The sequence below is a fragment of the Salmo trutta genome, chromosome 28 (assembly GCF_901001165.1).
Source record: "Salmo trutta chromosome 28, fSalTru1.1, whole genome shotgun sequence".
In the NCBI taxonomy this organism is placed as follows: domain Eukaryota; kingdom Metazoa; phylum Chordata; class Actinopteri; order Salmoniformes; family Salmonidae; genus Salmo; species Salmo trutta.
In genome coordinates this window covers 16,747,759-16,775,498 of record NC_042984.1, presented here as the reverse complement: position 1 = coordinate 16,775,498, position 27,740 = coordinate 16,747,759, and the positions used below count along the sequence as shown (strand labels likewise).

The 27,740-nt window shown below is 40.4% G+C and overlaps 1 protein-coding gene across 3 annotated transcripts; it reads right to left on the bottom strand.

Moving 5' to 3' along the window:
• Positions 1 to 646: 646 nt before the first annotated feature.
• On the bottom strand, positions 647 to 27,617 carry tmem269 (transmembrane protein 269). 3 transcript variants are annotated; one of them, XM_029718882.1, is made up of 7 exons: positions 27,408 to 27,617; positions 20,309 to 20,369; positions 15,858 to 16,005; positions 10,422 to 10,519; positions 7,528 to 7,671; positions 7,143 to 7,343; positions 647 to 2,739 (listed from the first exon to the last, which is right to left on the bottom strand). In XM_029718882.1, exons 2-7 carry the CDS (start codon positions 20,331 to 20,333, stop codon positions 2,630 to 2,632), a joined length of 726 nt encoding a protein of 241 aa, XP_029574742.1. In that variant the 5' UTR covers positions 20,334 to 20,369; positions 27,408 to 27,617; the 3' UTR covers positions 647 to 2,629. The 3 variants fall into 3 exon arrangements, with proteins under 3 accessions (XP_029574742.1, XP_029574743.1, XP_029574744.1); XM_029718883.1 differs by lacking the exon at positions 27,408 to 27,617 and adding an exon at positions 20,742 to 20,948; XM_029718884.1 differs by lacking the exons at positions 15,858 to 16,005; positions 20,309 to 20,369; positions 27,408 to 27,617 and adding an exon at positions 15,064 to 15,178.
• Between the last annotated feature and the right edge of the window lie 123 nt (positions 27,618 to 27,740).

The following is a 27,740-nucleotide window of genomic DNA, read 5'->3' as shown; positions in this document are numbered from 1 at the left end:
AGTTTGTTGTCAACAATCTAAGCCAACCCCGTATATTATACCCCATAGTTGCGCGGTTTTGTGGCTAAACAACCAATTCGTCTAGAAGTTCCTTAAATTCTCTTTTGCGGGTCCCTTTTCATTATCTGCATAGACACTTGTGGTTTCTAGCCAACATTACACCAATCAAAGCAGTGGAGCGTGTAGTGAAGCAAAACCGTTCATTTTGGGCGACAGTGGTAGCCGGTTTGCGAAATGTTAACATATCACGCAATATATATATATATATATATATATATACACAGCGAAAATCGACAAATTATCCAATGGCATGATAATTTTATGGTAAAATAAAAAAAAAAGTATTTTAATATGGTCCATGGTTCAGGCAGTCAAGTGGACAGAGGACTGTTTGGCTCAACATGGTCCAAGATGAATAACTTTTGCAGCGGTTTCTAAATAATAAACAATGCCATGCTGGTGGGTGGTAATATTCAAATAAAACCCAGCACAGAAACAAAACGGAGGCTGAAAATAATGTGTACGTCTTAGGAAAAGACACCGCATTCACACGGATTTGGGAAAAGTGGGCAGATGTCACTTCAAGCCCAAAAATACTTGGACTTTAATCATTGTCAAACTTCATGGGTAAACTCTGGCCGTCGTCTTTCAGCTCGATTTTTTTTAATATGAATGCCCATTATTGTATTCACCATAGCTAGCCTATGATCATTTTAATATACAGTGCCGTCTGTAATTATTGGAACAGTGAAGCATTTTCTTCTATTGACTCTATACTCCAAAAGTTTGGATTTGAAATCAAACAATGACTGAGGTTAAAGTGCAGACCCTCAGCTTTAACTTGAGGGTATTTAATCCATAGCAGGTGAACCGTTTAGAAATGACAGGTCTTTTGTACATTGCTCCCCTAAAATGGGAGGGACAAATTCACTTGTATATTAAAGTACTAAAAAGTACTATTTGGTCCCATATTCAAAGCACACCATGACTACGTCAAGCTTGTGACTCTACAACTTTGTTGGATGCGTTTGCTCTTTGTTTTAGTTGTGTTTCAGATTATTTTCTGCCGAATAGAAATGAAGGGTAAATAATGTATTAAGTAATTTGTGTGACTTTTATTGAAAATAATATGTTTCTAAACACTTCTATATGTATATGTGGATGCTACCACAATTACAGATAATCCGGAATGAATCATGAATAATGAGTGAAAAAGTATCAGACCCCCCAAGACATGCTAACCTTTCACCATTACAATAACAGGGACAGTTATCATTTTTATGCACGACTCATTCAGGATTATCTGTGATAGCATTCACAATCTATGCTACAATGCATTCTACCAAGTGCTTAGAAACATTTCTATTCACAGTAAAAGTGACTCCAATGACACAATACATCATGTACCATTCATTTCTATTGGGCACAAAACCCTATGAAACAACCAAAACAAACAGCAAATGCATCCAACATTTTTTAGAGTCAAAAGCTTGATGTAATCATTGCGTGCTATGAATATGGGACCAAAAATGTAACGTTTTACTACACAAGGGAATTTGTTTTGTTGTTGAAAAAGTGATGTAATTTCTAAACAGTTCACCTAGTATGGATGAAATACCTTCACATTAAAGCTGACCGTCTGCACTTTAACCTCGTAGTCATTGTTTGAGTTCAAATCCAAACTAAGTATAGAGCCAAAAGAAGAAGAAATGCTTAATTGTCCCAATAATTACAGAGGGCACTGTATATCTGGTGGGAATGTAAACACTATTCAATTAAAGCACGATTACATTTTGCTTGCAATAAAAGCAAACTAATCTTGTCTCAAAATGGCTTGAACATTTAAAAAAAAAAAAAAATACTATTCCAATTAAAGAATTCAGTTGATGCTCAAAAACAACAAATTTGGTGTTGATGGGAAAATAAAAAATATATATTTCTCAACAATCCCATATCCACACACAATTCATTATGCACAATCACTTTGATAGAGTCATTTTAAGTACAGTAGAACATAAGATCGAGATGGTAGTGTCTTCCATAATTTAAAAAAACATGATATAATGGACTTCGTTTGTATCTGCACTATAATGAAACATTATTTTTATTACAAATATCTTACAAATTGAGAGCATGCCATATGTTTGAATCTAGCATGTTCAGTAAAAAAAAAAAGAGGGGCCATGTTTTTTTTAAACTGCAAAAACTGTTGACATTTTCTTATTCTTTACAGTAAAAACTGTTTCTCAATGACTTTAATGACTGAAAATACTTTTTTGTATTATTGTTGTAGTAATCTCAAGCACAATTTGTGCATAAGGATGATACAGTACACACACTAGACAGTACAACTCTGCAGTTGTATTGTACAAACATAATAGCTACAGATACCCAAACCCTATCTTATTCAAAAACAAAATGGCTAAGGTACAGTACATTATCCATCAAGTGTTCATGATGAAAAAGGCAGTTCAATCTTACAAAAACATTACAACGGCCTCTTACATCCTGTTTCGATCCGCTGTGGATAGCTAGCAGCAGCAGTCTGGGCGCGTTAGTTAACCCCACTGGACAGCCTGTTGACAAGCCATGTGCGAGTGTGAATTTGTAGCAAGGCCTTTAATGCCTACTACACTTTGCAGCTCCATAGTGTTGTTGGGAACAAAATGTAGGACACAGACCACAACAGGTAGTATACACATGCCGGAGGGAAAGAGGAACAGAACACCATGACAACTCCTGCAAAACAAAACAGAAAAAAATTTGATGAATAGCCTAGCTAAACAAATAACCTACCTTTCTCATTGCTGGATTTTTGTGATCTGAAACATGAATAAACTTCATAAACTTTCAATTGAGATTTAAGTATTAACTCTTATTCTGAAGTGAGGACTCTTTACTGCTCACATGTGTAAAGTACCTGGTATCAACACCCCAATAGATTTTACAGGACCAAACATACATTTGTTTTAACACCTCTAACATCCAATTTGAATGGAGTGGCTGCTTGGCCGAATTCTCCGGACGCATCTTCCTGATAGGTAAACAACCAAGCCTTCTCTAGACTACGCAAACAAGTTTCTGCAAATGCTGCTCCTGCTGCCACTTGCCCCTCTTTCCTGTTCTCACTCACACGATCGGATATCTTGGTCTGGTGTACAAACTTCGGCAAGTTGTTGTAACTATAAACAACAATCAAATTTAGCGCCCACACACATTGTAACTTATGTGCGGCAGACTGATCACTTGAATTGACGGGCATGTTGTCATTGTTAAACTCTGGTTAGCCTATCGCCTGAGTTGTTCTTGAATTATGGTGGCATTTGCGCCCTTGCCTTTGCAACCATGAAAATCTCTTTAAAATGACAAAATTGCCACACATCATACATGTTTTTGTTTATATTGAACTTTTTTATCAATGATAAAACATAAAGCGAGCCATTTATACTGCAAAACTTGATGTTTATGCATTGTTTAAAGTACTTAGGGAAGGCAAATTGGCCCCAATAGTAACCCGGTAGAGCTGTAGTGACCTGTTTTGGGGATTGAGAGGTTTATCTATTATTTTAAATGCTAGAAAATAAACAAAATTGTAGAGATCAATAAAAACAAATAACTATTTAAATACCTTTTTTTAACAAATGTGTCCCTAGGTTTTAGGTCATTGGTGTTGCAGCGTGGGAAAAATCACTCATACAAGGACCTTGAGCATTCCCTCCAGTGGCAAACTTATTAGGGAGGGGTCTATATTAAAGAAAATTACTAGCTAATCACACCTTTTTAGTATGTCAGAAATTTGAGGACTCCATTGATCATTTTGGTGGTCCGAAATCCAAAGTGTCACTTGGTATTACTCAATTTAAATGAAGGGAAGTCACATTGTGATTAATCATATCACTTAAATCAATATTTTTTTAAAGGTTTAATGACCTTAGATTTGACCATCTGTGGCCTCCATTGAAGACAATCCTAATTTACCTAAAATGTATCATTGGTGTTTCTATTCCTACTGGTGTCAATGTTATCAACATTGTCAAAACAATTTAAAGTCATGAAGCTGACATATTAGTTGATTTTAAAAAAAAATGGGAAGATGTTCCCAAATACATTTATTAAAAAAACATGTTGTTTTCTAAATGACATCGCAATTCAACAACGACCCGCCGTCCCGTGTAGAATGTTCAGCTGCCCGAGAGAATAGGCTCCTCGAGTGAATTTCAATAAATGGAGAATGGTGCTTGTTTGATAAAGTTAGATCAAAGCTGAAACAATGTCTGCAAGATAACGTAATGTTTCATTAGTATTCTACATAACCAAATATAATATGCTAACATTAATGTAAGACAAAAACAGCCAACTAATTTCTTGAGAAAGTTCTTGAGATTTTAGGATGATTGTGTGAATCATTGCATTTCTCTCTCATGCGGCCAAAACTTCACAGCATGCGCCACTAGGTATAACATGTGCTTTGATTGAAACAAAAACACAAGAATACTGCAGTTTAGCACCGTCTGCTTTAAAATTCTCTCACAAAACACTGTACATAATTCAAGAATATCTAAAATGCATATTCCCATGTAACTAATTGAGATCTAATGGTTGGCATGCAGATGCAGCATGGATGTTTCACCGGTAAAACTTGAAGAATTATCATTCACGACTGACAGTGAGTAAAGTGAAACGTGAAGGGAGCAGCTACGCAACCCATGATGTGTAGAACGTGATACGGCTGTTTAGCTCAACGGAAGAGGCGTCCAGGGGGGCGGGACTGAGGTGGAACAGGGCAGTTCAAGCCTTGGTCTTTATTTTTCAACAGCTAATTCAATTCCTCTCTACTACCTATTGTGATAGAAAAATTACATATTTACCTGGTTTATTTAATATTGATGGTTAACAATTGATATTTAACTAATGGTAAGACATTTCTTTCCTGCTAGTGTCTGTTTTCATGGGCTCCACTAGTTTCCTGCAGCTAATCTGGGTGTATAGTCACTGGAGATGGCTTGAGCTGACAAATGGGTTAGACTGCATTGCAGAGACAAGAATGTGTTTTACTACAGATAATGAGGGATTGTTCTACTCCTAAACTATCTCAAAAGCATCCTTGCATCTGGGAAACTAAGTCAGCGTGGGGTTAACCTGTTGGGGATAGGGGGCAGTATTTGCACGGCCGGATAAAAAACGTACCCGATTTAATCTGGTTACTACTCCTGCCCAGTAACTAGAATATGCATATAATTATTGGCTTTGGATAGAAAACACCCTAACATTTCTAAAACTGTTTGAATGGTGTCTGTGAGTATAACAGAACTCATATGGCAGGCAAAAACCTGAGAAGATTCCTTACAGGAAGTGGCCTGTCTGACCATTCCTTGAGCTTCTTGACTCTGTTTATTGAAGACTGAGGATCTTTGCTGTAACGTGACACTTCCTACGGCTCCCATAGGCTCTCAGAAGGTGGGAAAAAGCTGAATGATGTAATTCCAGCCCCAGGCTGAAACACATTAGCGCTTTTGACAAGTGCTCTATCAGAGGACAATGGGCTGAGGCGCGTACACGAGTCGACCCCATGCTTTTATTTTCTATCGTCTTTGAGCCTAAACACAGATTCCCGGTCGGAATATTATCGCTTTTTTACGAGAAAAATGGCATAAAAATTGATTTTAAACAGCGGTTGACATGCTTCGAAGTACGGTAATGGAGTATTTAGAATTTTTTTGTCACGAAATGAGTCGTGCTCGTCACCCTTCTTTACCATTCGGATAGTGTCTTGAACGCACGAACAAAACAGAGGATATTTGGATATAACTATGGATTATTTGGGACCAAACCAACATTTGCTATTGAAGTAGAAGTCCTGGGAGTGCATTCTGACGAAGAACACCAAAAGGTAATAACATTTTTCTTATAGTAAATCTGACTTTGGTGAGTGCTAAACTTGCTGGGTGTCTAAATAGCTAGCCCTGTGATGCCGGGCTATCTACTCAGAATATTGCAAAATGTGCTTTCACCGAAAAGCTATTTTAAAATCGGACATATCGAGTGCATAGAGGAGTTCTGTATCTATAATTCTTTAAATAATTGTTATGCTTTTTCTGAACGTTTATCGTGAGTAATTTAGTACATTTTTAGTAAATTCACCGGAAGTTTGCGGGGGGTATGCTAGTTCTGAACGTCACATGCTAATGTAAAAAGCTGGTTTTTGATATAAATATGAACTTGATTGAACAAAACATGCATGCATTGTATAACATAATGAACTAGGTGTGTCATCTGATGAAGATCATCAAAGGTTAGTGCTGCATTTAGCTGTGGTTTGGGTTTTTGTGACATTATATGCTAGCTTGAAAAATGGGTGTCTGATTATTTCTGTCTGGGTACTCTGCTGACATAATCTAATGTTTTGCTTTCGTTGTAAAGCCTTTTTGAAATCGGACAGTGTGGTTAGATTAACGAGAGTCTTGTCTTTAAAATGCTGTGAAATAGTCATATGTTTGAGAAATTGAAGTAATAGCATTTCTAAGGTATTTGAATAACGCGCCACAGGATTCCACTGGCTGTTACGTAGGTGGGACGATTTCGTCCCGCCGACCCTAGAGAGGTTAAGACAACAACCCAACTGCAGATAACAACAGGATGAACCCAGAGTGGCTTATGATGCTCCTCGGTCTGCATGAGGGGTGTTGAACCAACCATGACTGAGCGTTGTTAGTGTCAGCTATATATAGTACTCTGCATTTGTGTAAAGGTTTGGTTACTCGGTCCAACACTCAGGGGGGGTGGGGTTATTGCAATAATTAATCAATATTAAATAAAGATGATTGTTTGAAGAAATGACCAAATCTCTCTCAGTACTGAATTGCCACAACACTATTCTAGTGGTTAAGTTTCTTAATGCTGGTCCTGGGGACCTAGCTCTACACTAGCCTGGCACAACCAGCCTGATCTTGTGAGCTTACATAAATTATCCTGTAGCAAATCATTTCAGGCTGGTTGTATGAGGCTAGCACTACACACCTGATTCCACTAATCAACTCATCAAACATTTGATCAGTTGAATAAGATGTGTAGTGCTAGGGCAAAAACTAAACTGTGCACTCCTTTGGGTCCCCTGGACCAGGATTAAGAAACTCGAGTATTACCTCCAGCGTAGACCACCTTCTTCCAGGCCTGTGACTCCAGGACCCTGTCGTGAGGGTAGAATCCCTGGTTGACCATGAAGAGGATCATGGCCACAGCAGTGACCCGCAGGATCACCATGTTACCTCCGGTCAGCAAGGAGAGACAGGCCAGGATGGCAGAAGAGTAGATACATGGCAGACCACGGTACATGAAGGGGATGCCTGGAGATGAATAGCCACAGAAAGAGACAGAACCCACATCAGGACTTCTGAATCTGAAATACCCAAAGATTCGTTTTTTTCTGAATGGCAAATACCCAAAGAGATGTTTTCGTAGACTGTCTGGAAATTGATCATGCTATTATCCTAGCATTTCACAAGAGATACCATGCTTTGAGTTCCTTACCGCTGGAGAAGAAACAGAGTCGGACAATCACAGACAGGACATAGCACATGCACAGGATGTTGTCCATTAAGGCATGTGTCCTCAGGAGCAATGAAGTTGCAATCCCAAAGGTTGTGAAATCTGCAAAATCATCCAGTTTAGCACCTGAACCAGAAAGACAGAAAGTGACTAGTTATACATTTGTCTCATGACTTCGAGTCACACAGATCACATATTAACATGCTACTGCTGTGAGGCTAGTTCACTGCTGCCTTCTTACATAAGGCAAAACAAGTTAATCTAATCTTGTTTATGCCAACGGCCTACTTAACAGTGTGTGTGTGAGTATGTGCACGTGCGTGCATGCGTGAGTGTGTTTGTCTGTAGTGGACACTTCGGTGTCAACCTTACAGGCCTGCCACTTTCCTCTGTAAACAACATTCCCAAATGCCACAGTCCATTTGTCCCCCCTGAGCAGGGAGAATGTTTTCACTGAGCGACGAGCATGAGGTGATTCTGACCCCAGCTCCAATGAACGAGATGGAATTCCACAGCACAGGGGTCAACAATTTTAGCAATTTCAGATATGCTGAGAGCCCAAAGCATTGGGATAAAACAGACAATTGGAGCATGATCTCCCCGAATTAGAATGCTTAATCGTAAAGTGATTGTTCAATTGACACAAAGGGGGGGAGGGGTACAACAACACCCACCTGCAAAGTCATGCAGAAAAATACTGTCGGGACACAAAGCCAAAGCCCTTGAAATGTCCGGGTGACGACGCATTGTGGTGCACCTGCTGGGAGCTATTTCAGGCAGCAGTGGCGACCACGGTAGTGTAGACGTGACTATCTGCACACAGGAGGTTGTCATGTACAAAGTATGTACTTTTATGTTGTGATCATTTGAGAATGTGCTATGTCGGGAACAACGAGTATGGAAACGTTAGCTATGCCATTTCCTAATAATACACACGTCTTTTAAATAGCCCTACGGCTGAGGGAATTCAACAACATGAAGCCATTGCAATGCAGAGAAGATAATTTAGTGAACTACATACAAAGACAGAAGCAGATCAGGATAGCAGTGACAGCAAGTACACTTAATGCAATTCAAAGTTGTTTGGTTTGCTGTCACTTAGGTGCCTTTTTGTTTCTCCATGTCATTTAAGAATGTTTTTATGGGTTCTTCAGAAGGAAAACCAGTTCTCTGCTGTCACTTACAGTGCCTTCTGAAAATAATCATACCGCTCAACTTAATGTGTTACAGCCTGAATTCAAAATGGATTAAAACAAAAATTCTCACCCATTTACACCCATCACTCCATAATGATAGTGAAAATATGTTTTTCGAAATGTTTGCACATTTATTGAAAATTAAATATATACATCTCATTAACATAAGTATTGCACTGAGTCAATACATGTTAGAACCACCATTTGGCAGCAATTACAGCTGTGACTCTTTCTGGGTAAGTCTAAGAGCTTTGCACACCTGGATTGTACAATATTTTCTTTCCAGCTCTGTCAAGTTGGTTGTTGATCATTGTATACAGCTATTTTCAAGTCATCCCATAGATTTTGAAGGCCACTCACATTCAGTGTCCTCTTGGTAAGCAACTCCAATGTATATTTGGTCTTGTGTTTTAGGTTATTGTCCTGCTGAAAGGTGAATTCATCTCCCAGTGTCTGGTGGGAAGCAGACTGAAGCAGGTTTTCCTTTAAGATTTTGCCTGTGCTTAGCTCCATTTCGTAATTCTTTTCTCCTGAAAACTCCCCAGTCCTTAACGATTATAAGTCCATCCATAACATGACGCAGCCACCACTATGCTTGAAAATAAGGAGTGGTACTCAGTAATACGTTATTGGATTTGCCCCAAACATAACACTTTGCATTCAGGACAAAAAGTCCTGCCACATTTTTTGCAGTTTTATTTTAGTGCCTTATTGCAAACAGGATGCATGTTGTAGAAAACTTGTATTCTGTATAGGCTTCCTTTTTACTGTCAATTAGGTTTGTATTGTGGAGTAACTACAATGTTGTTGATCCATCCTCAGTTCTCTTATCACAGCCGTTAAACTGTTTTAAAGTCACCATTGGTGAAATCCCTGACCGGTTTCTTTCCTCTCCGTTAACTGAGTTAGGAAGGATGCCTGTATCTTTGTAGTGACTGGGTGTATTGATACACCATCAAAAGTGAAATTAATAACTTCATGCTCAAAGGAATATTCAACTTTTTTTTCTACCAATAGGTGCCCTTCTTTGCGACTCATTGGAAAATCTCCCTGGTCTTTGTTGTTGAATCTGAAACATGTCTAAACACATAATCCCATTTTGACATTATGGGGTATTGTGTGTAAACCAGTGATCATTTAATCCATTTAAAACTCAGGCTGTATCACAACAAAATGTGGAAAATGTCAAGAGGTGCAAATACTTTCTGAAGGCACTGTATCTACACTTCCAAAATGGTTCTTCGGCTGTCCCCATAGGAGAACCCTTTTTGGTTCCATGTAGAACTCTGTAGAAAGGGTTCTACCTGGAACCAAAAGGGTTCTCCTATAGAGACAGCCAAAGAACCTTTTTAGGTTCTAGATTTTTCTAAGAGTGTATGCTGATCTGCTTCTACCTCTGTAAAATATGTAAATACATCAGTAAATTCACTTCTCTGCATTATACATGCCTCCTTTTTCTGTCTTTTAAGGAGTAACTGTTGCCTTTTAGGCCTTTTGATCCATCAGCTATAATGACCCGTGCCTGTAGTAGAGGGCTGGGCTGTGTGCATCACTAACCTGGTTCCATATATTTGTGTGGTCTTGCCCTCTCATAGTCATTTTCAAACTAACATGTTTCAGGCTAGTGCATCAGCGTGTCTGTGGAAGTTTAACCCTGCTAATGGACATCACTCCACTCACCTAGTGCAGAGCATGCATCCAGTCGCCTGGCAACTGCCCCGTCTGCCAAATCCAGCAGGTAGCCAATCAGGACCAGCCAGCAGGCAGCATGTTGGTGGCTGGAAAATGAGGGTCAAATGTTGGGTAGAATTGTATTTTACAATACAGAAATAACTAGGTACTTACTAAGATATTACATGATAAAACTGTAATTACACAATTATAACCTACATATTACTTGTTTGTTACCACTGGACCTACTTAGGATAATGTCACACCACGAGGGATGCTTGTTGGCAGAAAATATACTGTATCTTCTACTTACTTAGGGCTTGTCACACCATATACACTCAGTGGCCAGTTCATGAAAATGGTTCGCTCCTAAAGACAGTGAGTCATGTGGCTGGCTACATAAAGTAGGCAGACGTCGAGGCATTCAGTTAATGTTTGATTGAACGTTAGAATGAGCAAAAAAAGTGACCTAAGCGACCTTGAGCATGGTATGATTGTCAGTGCCAGGCGCGCCGGTTCCAGTATCTCAGAAACGGCCGGCATCCTGCCTTTTTCCAAGCACGACTGTGTCTAAGGCAGGGGTCTCCAACAGGTTGATCGAGCTACCAGTAGTTCACAGCCTAGCCCACCTTTGAGTAGCTCACCAAACAATTCTGAAAGTACATGCAATTCACGTGTTCTACCACAAACTGTCATAAACAAATATCACAGGTATCAGACACTGCAAGCTCCCAGCAACTATCTAATCAAACGCAACATTATCACACCCCGGGTTAGCCACTATTGGCTTAAAAATGCCAAGCAAATTTCCAGCAATATAGCCCAGTCTGTCAGTGTGATGTGCACATTTGTCTATCCCTGTGTGTAGCCAGTTGATGTGATTACCGTCTCGTGGGTTGACAGAAATACTTTCCCCAAAAACCTTCTCAATTAAATGTTAACTGCAAAGTAGGCTTACCTGGCAGAAGTATATCATGAGTAAATGTCATTTGTATCTATTATTTGCAAACTTTGCCATGAAATGAACAGAAGCAGTACAGAACCATCACTAGCCCGGCACACTAAAAGTGCCCATTCCTCACTCGCTACAGTGCCTTGCAAAAGTATTCATCCCCCTTGGCGTTTTTCCTATTTTGTTGCATTACAACCTATCACGCCCTGACCATAGAGAGCCCTTGTTTCTCTATGGTGTAGTAGGTCAGGGTGTGACTGGGGGTATTCTAGTTTATTATTTCTATGTTGGTGATTTGTATGATTCCCAATTAGAGGCAGCTGGGAGTCGTTGTCTCTAACTGGGGATCATATTTAGGTAGCATTTTTCCCACCTGTGTTTGTGGGATATTATTTTGTGCATGTGCACCACTTAGTCACGTTTTGTTTGATCATTTATTGTTTTGTGCAGTTCACTTAAATAAAAGGTGGAACCCAGATCACGCTGCACGTTGGTCCAAGTATGCTTCCAGTTCGTACGCCGAGCGTGACACAACCTGTAATTGAAATTGATTTTTATTTGGATTTCATGTAAATGGACATACACAAAATAGTCGAAATTGGTGAAGTGAAAAATAAATAACTTTAAACCCGGAAAACTGGTGCGTGCATACAGTTGAAGTCGGAAGTTTACATACACTTAGGTTGGAGTCATTAACTCGTTTTTCAACCACATACTCAAATTTCTTGTTAACAAACTATAGTTTTGGCAAGTCGGTTAGGACATCTACTTTGTGCATGACACAAGTCATTTTTCCAACACTTGTTTACAGACAGATTATTTCACTTATATGTCACTGTATCACAATTCCAGTGGGTCAGAAGTTTACATAGACCAAGTTGACTGTGCCTTTAAACAGCTTGGAAAATTCCAGAAAATTATGTCATAGCTTTAGAAGATTCTGATAGGCTAATTGACATAATTTGAGTCTATTGGAGGTTTACCTGTGGATGTATTTCAAGGCCTACCTTCAAACTCCTTGCCTCTTTGCTTGACATCATAGGAAAATCGAGAGACCTCAGAAAAAAATTGGAGACCTGAAAGGCCGCTCGGCAAGGAAGAAGCCACTGCTCCAAAACCTCCATAAAAAAGCCAGACTACAGATTGCAACTGCACATGGGGAGAAAGATTGTACTTTTTGGAGAAATGTCCTCTGGTCTGATGAAACAAAAATAGAACTGTTTGGCCATAATGACCATCGTTATGTTTGGAGGAAAAATGGGGACGCTTGCAGGCCGAAGAACACCATCCCAACCGTGAAGCACGGGGGTGGCAGCATTATCTTGTGGGGGTGCTTTGCTGCAGGAGGGACTGGTGAGTAATCATGAGGAAGGAAAATTGTGGCTATATTGAAGCAACATCTCAAGACACCAGTCAGGAAGTTAAAGCTTGGTCGCAAATGGGACTTCCAAATGAACAATGACCCCAAGCATACTTCCAAAGTTGTGGCAAAATGGCTCAAGGACAACAAAGTCAAGGTATTGGAGTGGCCATCACAAAGCCCTGACCTCATTCCCATAGAAAATGTGTGGCAGAACTGAAAAAGCGTGTGCAAGCAAGGAGGCCTACAAACCTGACTCAGTTACACCAGCTCTGTCAGGAGGAATGAGCCAAAATTCACCCAACTTATTGTGGGAAGCTTGTGGAAGGCTACCCGAAACATTTGACCCAAGTTAAACAATTTAAAGGCAATGCTACCAAGTACTCATTGAGTGTATGTAAACTCCTGACCCACTGGGAATGTGATGAAAGAAATAAAAGCTGAAATAAATCATTCTCTACTATTATTCTGACATTTCACATTCTTAAAATAAAGTGGTGATCTTAACTGACCTAGACTGGGAATCTTTACTAGGATTAAATGTCAGGAATTGTTAAAAACTGAGTTTAAATGTATTTGGCTAAGGTGTATGTAAACTTCCGACTTCAACTGCATGTATGCTTTGCTATGAAGCCCCTAAATAAGATCTGGTGCAACCAATTACCTTCATAAGTCACATAATGAGTTAAAGTCCACAGAGTCTGCAACACCACCAAGCAAGCAGCACCATGAAGTTGTGGAGAAGTACAGATCAGGTTTGGTTATAAAACAATATCCACAACTTTAAACATCTCACAGAGCACCATTAAATCCATTATAAAAAAATGGAAAGAATATGGCACCACAACAAACTTGCAAAGAGAGGGCTGCCCACAAACTCATGGACCAGACAAGAAGGGCATTAATCAGAGGCAAAAAAGAGACTAAAGATAACCCTGAAGGATCTGCAAAGCTCCACAGCGGAGATTGGAGTATCTGTCCATAGGACCACTAAGCTGTACACTCCACAGAGCTGGGCTTTACAGAAGAGTGGCCAGAAAAAAGCCATTGCTTAAAGAAAAAAATAAGCAAACACATTTGGTGTTCGCCAACACCTCTCATCACCCCGAGAACACCATCCCCAGTGAAGCATGGTGGTGGCAGCATCATGCTGGGGGGATGTTTTTCCCCCCATCGGCAGGGACTGGGAAACTGGTCAGAATTGAAGGAATGATGGATGGCGCTAAATACAGGGAAATTCTTGAGGGAAACCTGTTTCAGTCTTCCAGAGATTTGAGACTGGGACGGAGGTTCACCTTCCAGCAAAACAATGACCCTAAGCATACTGCTAAAGCAACACTCGAGTGGTTTAAGGGGAAACATTTAAATATCTTGGAATGGCCTAGTCAAAGCCCAGACCTCAATCTAATTGAGAATCTGTGGTATGACTTAAAGATTGCTGTACACCAGAAGAACCCATCCAACTTGAAGGAGCTGGAGCAGTTTTGCCTTGAAGATTGGGCAAAAATCCCAGTGGCTAGATGTGTCAAGCTTATAGAGACATACCCCAAGAGACTTGCAGCTGCAATTGCTGCAAAAGGTGGCTCTACAAAGTGTTGACTTTGGGGGGGGTGAATAGTTATGCACGATCAAGTTGTTTGTCTTATTTCACATCTTCAAAGTTGTAGGCATGTTGTTTAAGTCAAATGATACAACCCTCCCAAAAAATACATTTTAATTTTAGGTTGTAAGGCAACAAAATAGGAAAAAAATACTTTTGCAAGCCACTATAGATATGCAATTAAAGAGCGAGATAACCTTTTTTAAATTGTATTACACCAATAAAAAAAGAAAAATCCACATTTGTTGTGTTCTTCCGGACCTAAAAAAAATGGTATTCTAATGTTATTTAACCATTGACATGAACTCAGAACATCCAATTTCATTATTTTTCTATGAACAATTGTAATTGAGTGAAATTAAAACATAATTTGGGAAATTATAAAACATAATTTTGGAGAGAAAAAACCTGTCGATTTTATAGTGCCCCCTTAGAGTTGTTTATTAACCATGTATATCGACAGAAAACAGTGCACTAAGGACTCGGGGAAGAGTTGCAGGGGAGAGAAGAATGTGCCTATTTGAGATTTTTTTTAAAGTAGCTCATGACATGTTTTAAAAAATTAAAGTAGCTCTCATGCTAGAAAAGGTTGGAGACCCCTGGTCTAAGGTTTACTGAGAATGGTGCAATAAACAAAAAACATACAGTCAGCGGCAGTCCTGTGGGAGAAAACAGCTCGTTAATGAGAGGTCGAAGGAGAATGGCAAGAATCGTGCAAGTTAACAGGCGGGCCACAAACCGGCAAATAACAGCGCAGTACAAAAGTGGTGTGCAGAACGACATCTCGGAACGTACAACTCGTTGGTCCTTGTCATGGATGGGCTATTGCATCAGACGACCACACCAGGTTCCACTCCTATCAGCTAAAAACAACAAAGAAGTGGCTCCAGTGGGCAAGCGAACACAAACACTGGACATTTGAGGAGTGGAAAAACATTGCCTGTCATACTGATGGCAGAGTCAGGATTTGGCATAAGCAGCATGAGTCCATGGCCCTATCCTGCCTGGTGACATCGGTACAGGTTGGTGGCAGTGGTGTGGGGAATTGTTTCCTGGCACACGTTAGGTCCCTTGATAATTGAGCAACATTTGAATGCTACACCTTGTAGAAGCCATGCTCCTGAAGAATTTAGGCTGTTCTGGAGGCAACAGGGGGTCTGACCTGGTACTAGAAGTTTATACCTAATAAGAACTGGCCACGAGTGTATATTTTTTAACTTCAATAACACTTTAAGGGTGGTGTTTGAAGTGTGCTGTATAATGTTTTAGAGCTGAAGGCAAGATGACCTGACCTTGTTAAGCTGCTTGTATTAATCCTGGTCTTCCCTCAACAGCTCAGCTTGTTTGGCAGGACATGTGTGTTTAACTGTCAATATGGCAATCAAATTTGTTTTGAAAAAAAATATGCCTCACAGATTAACAAAGATGTACGCTATTGTAACATAATACTGCCATCCATTTACTAGTAGAAACATTCAATCCATACTATAGTTTCTTAAAGAAAATCAGATACTGAAATGTGTGTTCACTCACCCGTTCAGGCTGCAGAGAATAGAGGCCATACCCATAAGCATGTTGGCCATAGACAGAGCATTGGCTGCATTTTTGCGTACAAACTCCTTGAGCTGGACACCAGTGGCCTGCTCGCTCAGAAAGAGCTTATTGGTGTGCTGGAAGAAACCTGAGAACAGTGAGGACAGTGATTGCTATTAGCTATTGGTCTATTTTAGGTTCACTTAGCTGCTCTGAAGAGGATTGTTGCTAAAACACTACAGATATGATAGGACCATATCATATCTGATGGCCATACTTATACTGATGTACAGTATGCCAAAAGTGCTATCCTGTTTAAATGGATGTCAAACAAACCAAACACGCAAAATAATCATTGCTATAACAATTTTTTGTTGTTGCAAATGATCAGATTTAACTTGTTTAGCTCATTTGGTTTATATGAATTCAACCCCTCAACACCAGGACAGCAATCAGCAGTTGTACCAAGATATGGAAAAAAGATAAGTAAAATTAAAGGGCCAAAGTAAAGCCCCATGCACCCACCCTACAGCATTCAACCTACAGTAGTACTTGTAACCAGCATATTGAGTATATGGTATTACCTAAATACATATACAAGTGGTTTAGATTGTAACAATTATCATTTTTTGAAGCACACAGTATTAAATCATGTATTTCGTTATCAAAGCATGAACATTTGCAAAGAAACGTCATTTTTAATATACAAATTGTACATTATTTACAAACCTATACAAAAGTGATTCATGTAGCTAATAAAAAGTAGTAGCACTTACCAAGTAGTATGTACGTTTATTGGAGACCCACCATTCGATAGACTATTCCACTTTTCAGAATAAAACATTCAAATGAGTGGGCTGGCTCAGTATGTACAGTAAACACCATTTGATAGTGTCCATATTGTCATATTGACTCACGTAATACTTATTTAGCAAATATACACTACCGGTCAAAAGTTTTAGAACACCTACTCATTCAAGAGTTTCTTTATTTTACTATTTTCTACATTGTATAATAGTAGTGAAGACATCAAAACTATGACATAACACATATGGAATCATGTAGTAACTTAAAAAAAATTGTTAAACAAATCAGACTCTTCAAAGTAGCCACCCTTTGCCTTTGACAGCTTTTCACTCTTGGCATTCTCTCAACCAGCTTCATGAGGTAGTCACCTGGAATGCATTTCAATTAACAGGTGTGCCTTCTTAAAAGTTAATTTGTGGAATTTCTTTCCTTCCTAATGCGTTTCAGCCCATCAGTTGTATTGTGACCAGGAAGGGGGAATACAGAAGATAGCCCTATTTGGTAAAAGGCCAAGTCCATATTATGGCAAGAACAGCTCAAATAAGCAAAGAGAAACAACAGTCCATCATTACTTGACGACATGAAGGTCAGTCAATATGGAAAATGTCAAGAACTTTGAAAGTTTCTTCAAGTGCAGTCGCAAAAACCATCAAGCGCTATGATGAAACTGGCCCTCATGAGGACCGCCACAGGAATGGAAGACCCAGAGTTACCTCTGCTGCAGAGGATAAGTTCATTAGAGTTACTAGCTTCATTAATTGCAGCCCAAATAAATGCTTCAGAGTTCAAGTAACAGACACATCAACTGTTCAGAGACTGTGTGAATCAGGCCTTTGTGGTCAAATTACTGCAAAGAAACCACTACTAAAGGACACCAATAAGAAGAAGAGACTGCTTGGGCCAAGAAACACGAGCAATGGACATTAGACCGGTGGAAATCTGTCCTTTGGACTAGTGTCCAAATTTGAGATTTTTGGTTCCAACCACCGTGTCTTTGTGAGATGCGGTGTGGGTGAACGAATGATCTTCACATGTGCATTTCCCCTTTAAAGCATGGAGGGGGAGGTGTTATGGTGTGGGAGTGCTTTGCTGGTGACACCGTCTGATTTATTTAGAATTCAAGGCACACTTAACCAGCATGGCTACCACAGCATTCTGCAGCGATACGCCATCCCATCTGGTTTGCGCTTAGTGGGACTATCATTTGTTTTTCAACAGGACAAAGACCCAAAACACACCTCCAGGCTGTGTAAGGGCTATTTGACCAAGAAGGAGAGTGATGGAGTACTGAATCAGATGACCTGGCCTCCACAATCACCTGACCTCAACCCAATTGAGATGGTTTGGGATGAGTCGGACTGCAGAGGGAAGGAAAAGCAGCCAACAAGTGCTCAGTATATGTGGGAACTCCTTCAAGACTGCTGGAAAAGCATTCCAGGTGAAGCTGGTTGAGAGAATGCCAAGCTGTCACCAAGGCAAAGGGTGGCTATTTGAAGAACTCAAATATATTGTGATTTGTTTAATACTTTTTTGGTTACTACATTATTCCATATGTGTTATTTCATAGTTTTGATGTCTTCACTATTATTCTACAATGTAGAAAATAGTCAAAATAAATAAAATCCTTGAATGAGTAGGTGTTATACAACTTTGACCGGCAGTGTTTAGTACATTTATAGTGGAGACAGACTTGTGGGGAGGGAGTAAGGGACTGTGCATACATATTACTATGATTTAGTAATGGACTATCCTCCACACATAGTACTATAGTACAACCCTGAGATATTGACTCTACCGGGCTGTTGATTCATTAAGCTGGTTGACTGGCAAAACTAGTGACCTGGAACAATGACAGACACATGGCAGCAACTTTCACATGGATGGGTAGCTATTAAAAAAATAATTAATATTTAACAGTTTGTCTGTTGTCTGTCTTTGTCATAGTTTGAAGAAATGGCATAGTAATTACTTGCAAATACAGTTTCCTTATACATTTGTTATGTGCAAACCAAGTATTGTTATAACAAAGTTCCTATCAGAAGTAACTGTATAATACTGAGCAATTCCATCACAGTTATTAAAGTAATCAAAGAAAGAATGTAAGGGCAATTTAATTTCACTCTCATTGAATTAATAATTGACAGAATCTTGAAACATATTGAAAGGCATCATGTATAGGGCATCTTACTTAGCAAGCTGGAAGGTCTAATGATGCAAGCTGCTTCACTATGGCCAGAACTGGTTTTGTTCCTTGCAATGCTGTGAGGGTTTTTAATTAAGGCAAACAAAGGGATCTTTGTTCTTGCGTGTCTGTGGCTCTGCTAGGGAGTTTAGATTTCACACAGAAGTTAATAAACTGAAGTGATAAAAGTAGCAAAGAGGTCGTCTTCGCAGACAAAGACACACATAGCACTAAATAAAATAAACATTAATAAAAAGCTTACCATAGCAACTTTAAAAAAAAGAAAAGAAAAGAGTCTAATAAACTAACGTCTGTACGTGAAAAAGGGTTAAAGTCATGTTCCTACTATTCTGTTTTGCACACAGAACTTCGTGTGATTCCAAAGCCAGTCGAGTTCAACAGACTCTTCATCTGAAAGAAAACAGTGTATGAGACAAAGCACAAGCCAACAACAACTTCTAAGAAGAAGTTAGGTTCACTTGACAAGCATGCTTCTCATTTCCGATTTACATTACCTGGCTTTCGACAACCTAACCAGAAAACCCAAAATGGTAAACTATGCTGAATCAATAACCAGATATATTTACAGTATCTTCCACTAAGCTGTGTCTGTTTAGCCTAGAATGTCAAGAAATATTTTAAAATATTGAAATAACCCAGTTAGGACAGAAACACACTTCTTACTTTTCCGGAAAAATAAAAATAGCCATCTTGTGTTTCACAACTCAGTGGAAAGGATACACCAGGTCTGATCCCTAATCCAGCCAGTCAATACTGTCTCACCACTGATAAATACCATCCAAGTATCAAGCCAGTGCTAGACACATTCACACTTTTAAGTTAGTATTTCTGGGCCCATATTCAGTGTCTCAGAGTAGAAGTGCTGATCTAGGACCAGTTTTGCCTTTTAGATCATAATGAATAAGAAAGGGGGGGACCTGATCCTACACTCTTAGAAAAAAAAGGTGCAACAGTACATCAAAAAATAGAAATGAAGGATATTGCTGTAGCATTAAATTAAAATCTACATAATCACATATTGATGAGTAACAATATGTATTATCCACTGTATCATTTGAAAGTGGACAACCTGCTATAACTCTAATCTAGTACAAGTATAAGAGAAAAACGTGATCTCAGATGTGAAAAAACGACACTCACTTCCATGTTAGCTACAGCACCTAAACACATAATTATTATCATCATTATGACTAGTGGCTCATAGCTGTCCTCAACCCAGCTCTTCACATGCGTGTCAATCTTTGACTTGACCCTTTGGGCTTGACTATTTCCATCTACTGTATCTACCCTCAAATACTGCATACTACAGTACCTTACCACCACACTTATAAAACAGGATACAAGTTTTGCATGATTCTTACCAGGACCTCTAGTGTTGGCACAGATAATCAAAACCTTGTCATGCACGTTTGGCCAGGGGCACCCAAAAACAAGCACTTACCAGAGGATGGAGTCAGCAGAATCATGGTTCTCTCTGCGTCAGTCTGCTCACAGTACAGCAGCTGGAAAAAAGACAACATTTAGGGACTGTTTCCAAGAAACAGATCAAGCCTAGTTCTGGACTGAAAAACATACTTAAAAGGAAATAGCATTTTCAGTTAAGTTTAGTTTATTAGGATCCCCATTAGCTGCTGAACATGCAGCAGCTACTCTTCCTGGGGTCCAAAGGAAATGTACAAATACATGACAAAGTACAGAACAGTAAGACAAGAACATCATAAGTTATTAAATTTTAAAAAGTTATTGGAATGACAGACAACAAAAATGCTATTTACACACTATTCATATATACAGTACAGTTCAATTCGATCTTTAGAGAGGAGAGGCGCTGTGATAAAAAAAAGGATCAACAACATATTGTAAATTAAACTTACTTTTTGCCAGAATAAACTCTGGTGGCTGAGCTTTCCACAATGACTTTATACATAACTGAGCGACGCATTTAGTGTTTTTTTTTGTTTGGGTATCGTGATGAAATCCATCGTCACGTCTGATGGGGTATGTTCGTCTGTTTGAAGTGTATGCAAACAGATTATACAAGTGGTTAGGCATTGTCACACACGTTTCTTAAAAAGACGAGAAGAGAAGTAGTCAATTTCTCCTCAACCATTAAACACTATCATGCATGTTGTTGATGTTAGTTATGTGTTAAGGGCAAAGTGTGCTGCTTTGTTTTGAGCCAGCTGCAGCTTTGCTAGGTCTTTCTTTGCTGCACCTGACCATACTACCGAACAGTAGTCAAGATGGGACAAGATCAGAGCCTGAATAACTAGTACAGTAGATCTGTGTCAAAAACGCAGAACCTCTCCCCATCTTCACAACAACTTTGTCAATATGACTTGACTATGATATCCTCCTAGGAGTTCAGCTTTTTCAACGGTCACACCCTTTATGCACAACTCCAGTTGAGGTTTAGGTCTAAGAATGGTTTGAACCAAATACAATGCTTTTAGATGTATTTAAGACCAGTTGATTGTTAATTACTCATTCTGACACGAACACCTTGCTAAGAGTCTTAGTGAAAACACTGGCTTTAGGTGCTGATGTGTAGAAATTGCAAACATCAACATACAGAAACATTTTAGCTTGGCTAATCATTTGTGGTACATCATTTGTAAAAATAGAGAAGAGTAACGGACCAAGGCTACTGCCCTGAGAGATACCGCACTGTACATATCTGATGTTAGAGAAGCAGCTTAGCCAATCAGTCATCCCAGTCAATACAGTACAAGGTGAGTGCCCTCCCCTAAATGCATGCTGAAAGTCAGTTTACAATGCTATTTTTCAAAGAACTAGTTTTTGTTAAAAAATGACTCGGTTTACTAAGAGCAGGCAGCAAACTGATTGGGTGGCTGTTAAGGCCAGCAAAGGGTGCTTTACTATTTTTAGGTAGTGTAATTACTTCCTTGCATGCCTGTGGACACAGAAAAACTTCTTTAAGCTTTGGTTAAAAACATGGCAAATAAGGGTGGCAATAAAGTCTGCTACCATTCCCAATAGTTTACCATCTAAGTTGTCTATATCTGGTGGCTCATCATTATTGATGCATAAAAATTTTTTCCACCTCCTCCACACAAACTTAACCAAATTCAAAACAGAAATCCTCTTTCATTATTAGATCTTCAATACCAAAATATGATGGTTCACTGTTCAATGTTATTAAACTTCTCAGTTTGTCCACTTTACCAGTGAAACAGCCATTGAAATGATTGGCTATATCAAAAGGTTTTGTTATAAATGACCCATCAACTTAAAAACGACTAGCAAACAGCTCAGACACCTCACAAGACATGCCACCATGAGTTTCTTCACAGTCCAAGTCCAGAACAGACTCTGGGAAATGCACAGTATTACATAGAGCCATGACTACATGGAACTCTATTCCACATCAAGTAACTCAAGTAAGCAGTAAAAACTATACCTTATGGAACAATGCAGACAGTGAAGAGACACACACACAATATTATAATGTATGGTAATGTACCTCATCCATCCTACTCAGCACCAAGGACTGCTTGCACCAGGGAGGGCGCGGTTACATCCAGACGATAGAACCTCAAAAGGTGTGAGGGGAAGACCAACTAGCCACCGCACAAATAAACAGAGCGCATGAAGGTCGTTAAAGCACTTGGCCGTGGCCAAGGAGAGCAACAAGGCCATCTTATAAGACAGAGTCTTAAGAGCCACTTTCTCCAGAGGTTTAAAGTGATCGCATGTAATTGCATCCTGAACCAGTGCCAAGGCCCATGATGGGGCAAGTGGCTTGGAGACCGGACGGACACTCCCTTTGATAAAACGACAAACCAGGGGGTCAGCCCCGATCGTCGTCTCACCTAGTCCTACATGGCAGGCTGAGATCGCCACCAAGTATACCTTAAAGGTGGAAAAGGCCGTGCCCTTGTTGAACCATTCCTGTAGGAAGGAGAGAACGGCAGTGATGGAACAATGAAAGGGGGCCAAGTCGCGTCTCTCACACCATCTCTAATACCCTTTACTTCAGGTCGTAAAGACCTCTTGTAAAAGGGGCTATGGCGTTCTGAATTGTGGCAACCACGTGCTTGGGATAGCAGATCCCTGCGCTGTGGGAGGCACCATAGTTGAGCGTATAGGAGAGGTACTGTACAATCTCCACCAGCCATCACTTCCCAGTCCAATGCGGGGCTATCAGGATAGTCCACTCGCTCTCACTCTGTCAAGGAGGAATGCACTCAGTCAAGGGGTGGTGGGGAATAAAATAAACCAGGCCCACTGGCGGGAAGGCATATATAAGCACGTCTGGCCATGTTGGGATCTCGTCGCGAAGAACAAGCTACAGTGCGCGTTGCCTTGCGATGCGTACAGGTCAACGGCAGCCCTGGTGTATTGCTCCCGCACCTCCTCGACAACTTTGGGATGAAGTCACCACTCCACAGTGAATCTGCACCAGAGTTTAGTCTGCCTGACACATGTTTCTCTGAGAGACAGATGTTCACTGCTCCATAGCAAGATCTCTCTCGCCAGAGAGTGAAGTTGACAGGAGCGCATTCCTCTTTGGCGGTTGATATACACTACCGTAGACATATTGTATGACCTGACTAGTCAATTATGGAGGCCATGAGCCCAAGACACATCCAGTATGTAACTGATGTTGCCAGCCAAAACACAGAGGCAGTGGCAAAAATACGTCGCTCTTTCCATGGTGAGGGCTGCTCGACAGGCTACAGAGTCCAGAGACAATCCCAAAGAGACTTTCTGCTGCATTGGTAAGAGCAAACTTTGGGTGCGATTTATACTTACGCCTAGAGCGAGCCAGTACGTCGACACCCTGGCTATATGCGCCGCTGCCTGAACCCGAGTGTCCACGCAGATCAACCAGTCATCCATGTACATCAGGACTCTTAAGCCTCTCTCTCTCTCTCATGTCCATGGGGCAAGGGACAGACCGAATGGTAAGGTGAGATATTCGTAGACTATGCCCTCAAAGGCAAACCTCATATCTCCTGTGTGCAGTCCAATGTGTAAATAAGAACTCCTGAGGTCTACTGTGGTGAACCACTCGTTCAGACGAATCGAATCTAACAGCATGCAATAGCATTCATAATTTATAGACTCAGATGCTTGTTGAGGTGTCATAAATCCAGGATGGGGTGTACCACCTTCCCCCTTTTTTGGGAACTAAGAAATAATGGCTAAAGAAGCCTTGGTGAGCTTCCTCCCTTGGTACCACGCGTACGGCTCCCTTGGCCAACAGAGACTGCATCTCGTCTGAGGACTCGGGCCGCTTCCCCCGTGCAGTGGACTGCACTATTCCCATAAAATGCGGGGGGGACCCCTACAAGTTGTAGTTTGTACCCTGGTCTACGGTGCATAAGACCCAAGGGGAGACTGCACACGTGCGCCATGGCTCTCTGTCAGGCGCAAGGGAACCCACAAGTCCCCAGGGGGGACGGGGGGGAAGGGGAACCCTGTGGCAGTTAGTCCCCTGGGGCGACTCCGCATGTGGGAAACCTGTCCTGTGGAAGGGATGTGGGACCAGCCAGGCCAGACAATGACGCCCTCGGAAGGTTAATTGTTTTACATGGGAATATTCTGAACCATCACCCTTGGCCTATGAGCCTGTATGTAATGGGAACCATTTGAGAACTGAACTTGGGGAACAGGGTTGACCTGCCTCAACTTCTGGGTCTTGAGATGGGGGCTCCTGTGCTACACCTCTGCCGTGTGTAAACGAGCTTGTGACCTGACGCAGGACTCCTAAGAAGACTCTGGTCGTCGAGGTCGGAAGAGCTCTTGCGTTAGGTGTGCCGCTTCTTCCATGTCCCCCTAAATGGAGCTGAGTTGGTCTCCGCTGCTCGACATTTGGACCAGCGATGTCAGCCCCATGAGCATTATGAGTCTGACAGCACAGTGGGTTGACGAGGATTTCATACCGAAGAAAGCCGTATTGCATGCTCAAGAATGTGCTGGTTCTCATAACGCTGCTGCAATTAACGTGAAACGTGAAATGTTACATACACAGCTGGACAAGATGGAGACGGACACAGTGACAGTGCGCACCGAGGAAGAGAGGCTATGGACAGACAGAGCTGAAACTTCACTGCTTGACATGTATGATGAAATCCTGGTTTGGAATGAAATGACTGAACAACGAAACAGCACAGCAAGTGAAATAAATAGGTTTTGATTATGTTTTACTGGTAATGCGGACGTACGTAAACACCAACAAAATAACTTTTTGGTTAGTGTGGTGTGTGGGTGTAACCTTTAACTAGGCAAGTCAGTTAAGAACAAATTCTTATTTACAATGACGCCTACCCCGGACGATGCTGGGCCAATTGTGTGCTGCCCTATGGGACTCCCAATCACAGTCGGATGTGATACAGCCTGGATTCGAACCAGGGACTGTAATGATGCCTCTTGCACTGAGATGCAGTGCCTTAGACCGCTGCGTCCATGTGTGTTAACTATTTAACTGTATTAGAATGTTTAAAAGGCTGCACATTTTCTTTGCGGTATCATTTTTTTGGGCCAAGGAAAATGTCAAAAGCTGCACTGAAGTCTAACAAAACAGCCCCCACAATCTTTCTCTCATCAATTTCTCTCAGCCAATTATCAGTAATTTGTGTAAGTGGTGGCAGGTAGCTTAGTGGTTAGAGTGTTGGACTAGTAACCAAAAGGTTGCAAGATCAAATCCCTGAGCTGACAAGGTAAAAATCTGTTGTTCTGCCCCTGAACAAGGCAGTTAACCCACTGTTCCTAGGCTGTCACTGTAAATAATAATTTGTTCTTAACTGACTTGCCTAGTTAAATAAAAAGAAAAAAAAGTGCTGTGCTTGTTGAATGTCCTATATAGGCATGCTGAAAGTTTGTCAATTTCTTTACTGTAAAATAGCATTGTATCTGGTCAAACACAATATTTTCCAAAAGTTTACTGAGGGTTAGTAACAGGCTGATTTACTGGTTAAAAAGCCGACCAAGGGGGCTTTACTATTCTTAGGTAGCGGAATTACTATTGCTTCCCTCCATGCCTGAGGGCACACACTTTCCAGTAGGCTAAAATTGAAGATATGGCAAATAGGAGTGGTTGAATAAGGCTTCAACCAATGACCCGCAAGAGGGTGTGTCCCATAGTGAGATAACCCAGTCGACTAAAAGAGAAAATTTGCTGCATTTTGATTTGACTTTATTTTCATTTGTATTATCTGTCCTAATGTATAGTCAACTTCATAACATATTACATTACAATGACTGCTATAACAATGGTGCACATAATCGTGGTATATTCAGAGCTCCAGGTTTGAGGTATGCATTTGTCCATTATGGTAGGCTACAAGACAATTTCACTACTGGTTCAATCCCCTGCAGTTGATAATTGACTGAGCCATCTAATTATTACGTAGGGACTCTGATCTAGGCATAAATAAACACTGTAGGCCTATGCCTAAAGTAACTCAATCAACCACCAATCTCTAGGATAATTATAAATCAAATGAATCTGTCGGAAACGCAATTGTGCTGCCCTATGGGACTCCGGAAACACAGATCACTGCACCTGTGCATAGTCCATCTGTAAATAGCCCATCCAACTACCTCATCCCCATACTGTTATTTATTTTGCTCCTTTGCACCCCAGTATCTCTAATTTCACATTCATCTTCTGCACATCTATCACTCCAGTGTTTAATTGCTATATTGTAATTATTTCACCACTATGGCCTATTTATTGCCTTACCTCCCTTATCCTACCTCATTTGCACACACTGTATATAGACTTTTTCTATTGTATTATTGACTGTATGCTTGTTTATTTCATGTGTAACTCTGTGTTGTTGTTTGTGTCGCACTGCTTTGTTTTATCTTGGCCAGGTCTCAGTTGTAAATGAGAACTTGTTCTCAACTAGCCAATCTGGTTTAATAAAGGTGAAATAAAAAAAATGCAATTCATTCACCAACAACAAAAAAACATTAGGCTCACAATGTACCAAGCCATAGCAGCCTCAGCTATTATAGTCAAAAACGCTCCAAAATAAGACTATCAATTTCATTTTCAAAGGAAAATCTATTTCAAAAGCAATATTTATTGTACATTTTCAAAATATTAACTACTACAAGTTCCTAAACACAATCAAAGTACTAGAGTATTTAGTTACAACAGATAACAAGTCGAAAGTGGGCTCGGCAGTAGCCTATAGGTTGATCCGGTGGGTGTGCGCACACTACGCACTTTCTTCAGCACCAGAGCCACGCGCATCTTCATAAATTCCTCACTGGTTTACTCCGTTCAATAGTCTATACAGTGGGTAAAGTTGGGCGCTAAACGCATAATTCTCACTGTAGATAATAGTATTTTTAAATCTTAAATTATTTTCAAAAAACAAAATGGTTGCTGCAATTGTATTTTATACAAAGTGCGTCACACATTGAGAACAAAATCGTCGATCCATAGCCTCTCTAAATAAAATGTACTGTAATGCTCATAAAAATGGCATATGGGAGACAACAATCGGTTTTCTGCACACTATGTAAGCTGATATGCGGTTAGTTTAAACAGTTGTACTTACCTGGAATGACCTAAAGATGCTGCTGAAATAGTTCAAATGATTGACACGTCTTGAATGGAACTAAATAATCGTATTAAATAAATCTCTCTTCTGTAACAGTTACTTCTTCATGTGTACAAAGTGGCTGTTTATCGCATTCCAATAGTGGTTCTCCTGTTAATAGTATCTCACTTTGCGTCTGAGCGCGCCTGCTTTTAAAGCCCCACAGACGAATCCGCTAGAATATTCCACCGGATGTGACGCACAAACGGTCCATTCTTGGTCTGGCCATTGTAATGAACACATTTACGCTACAAGACCAGAAGTATGTGGACACCTGCTCGTCGAACTTCT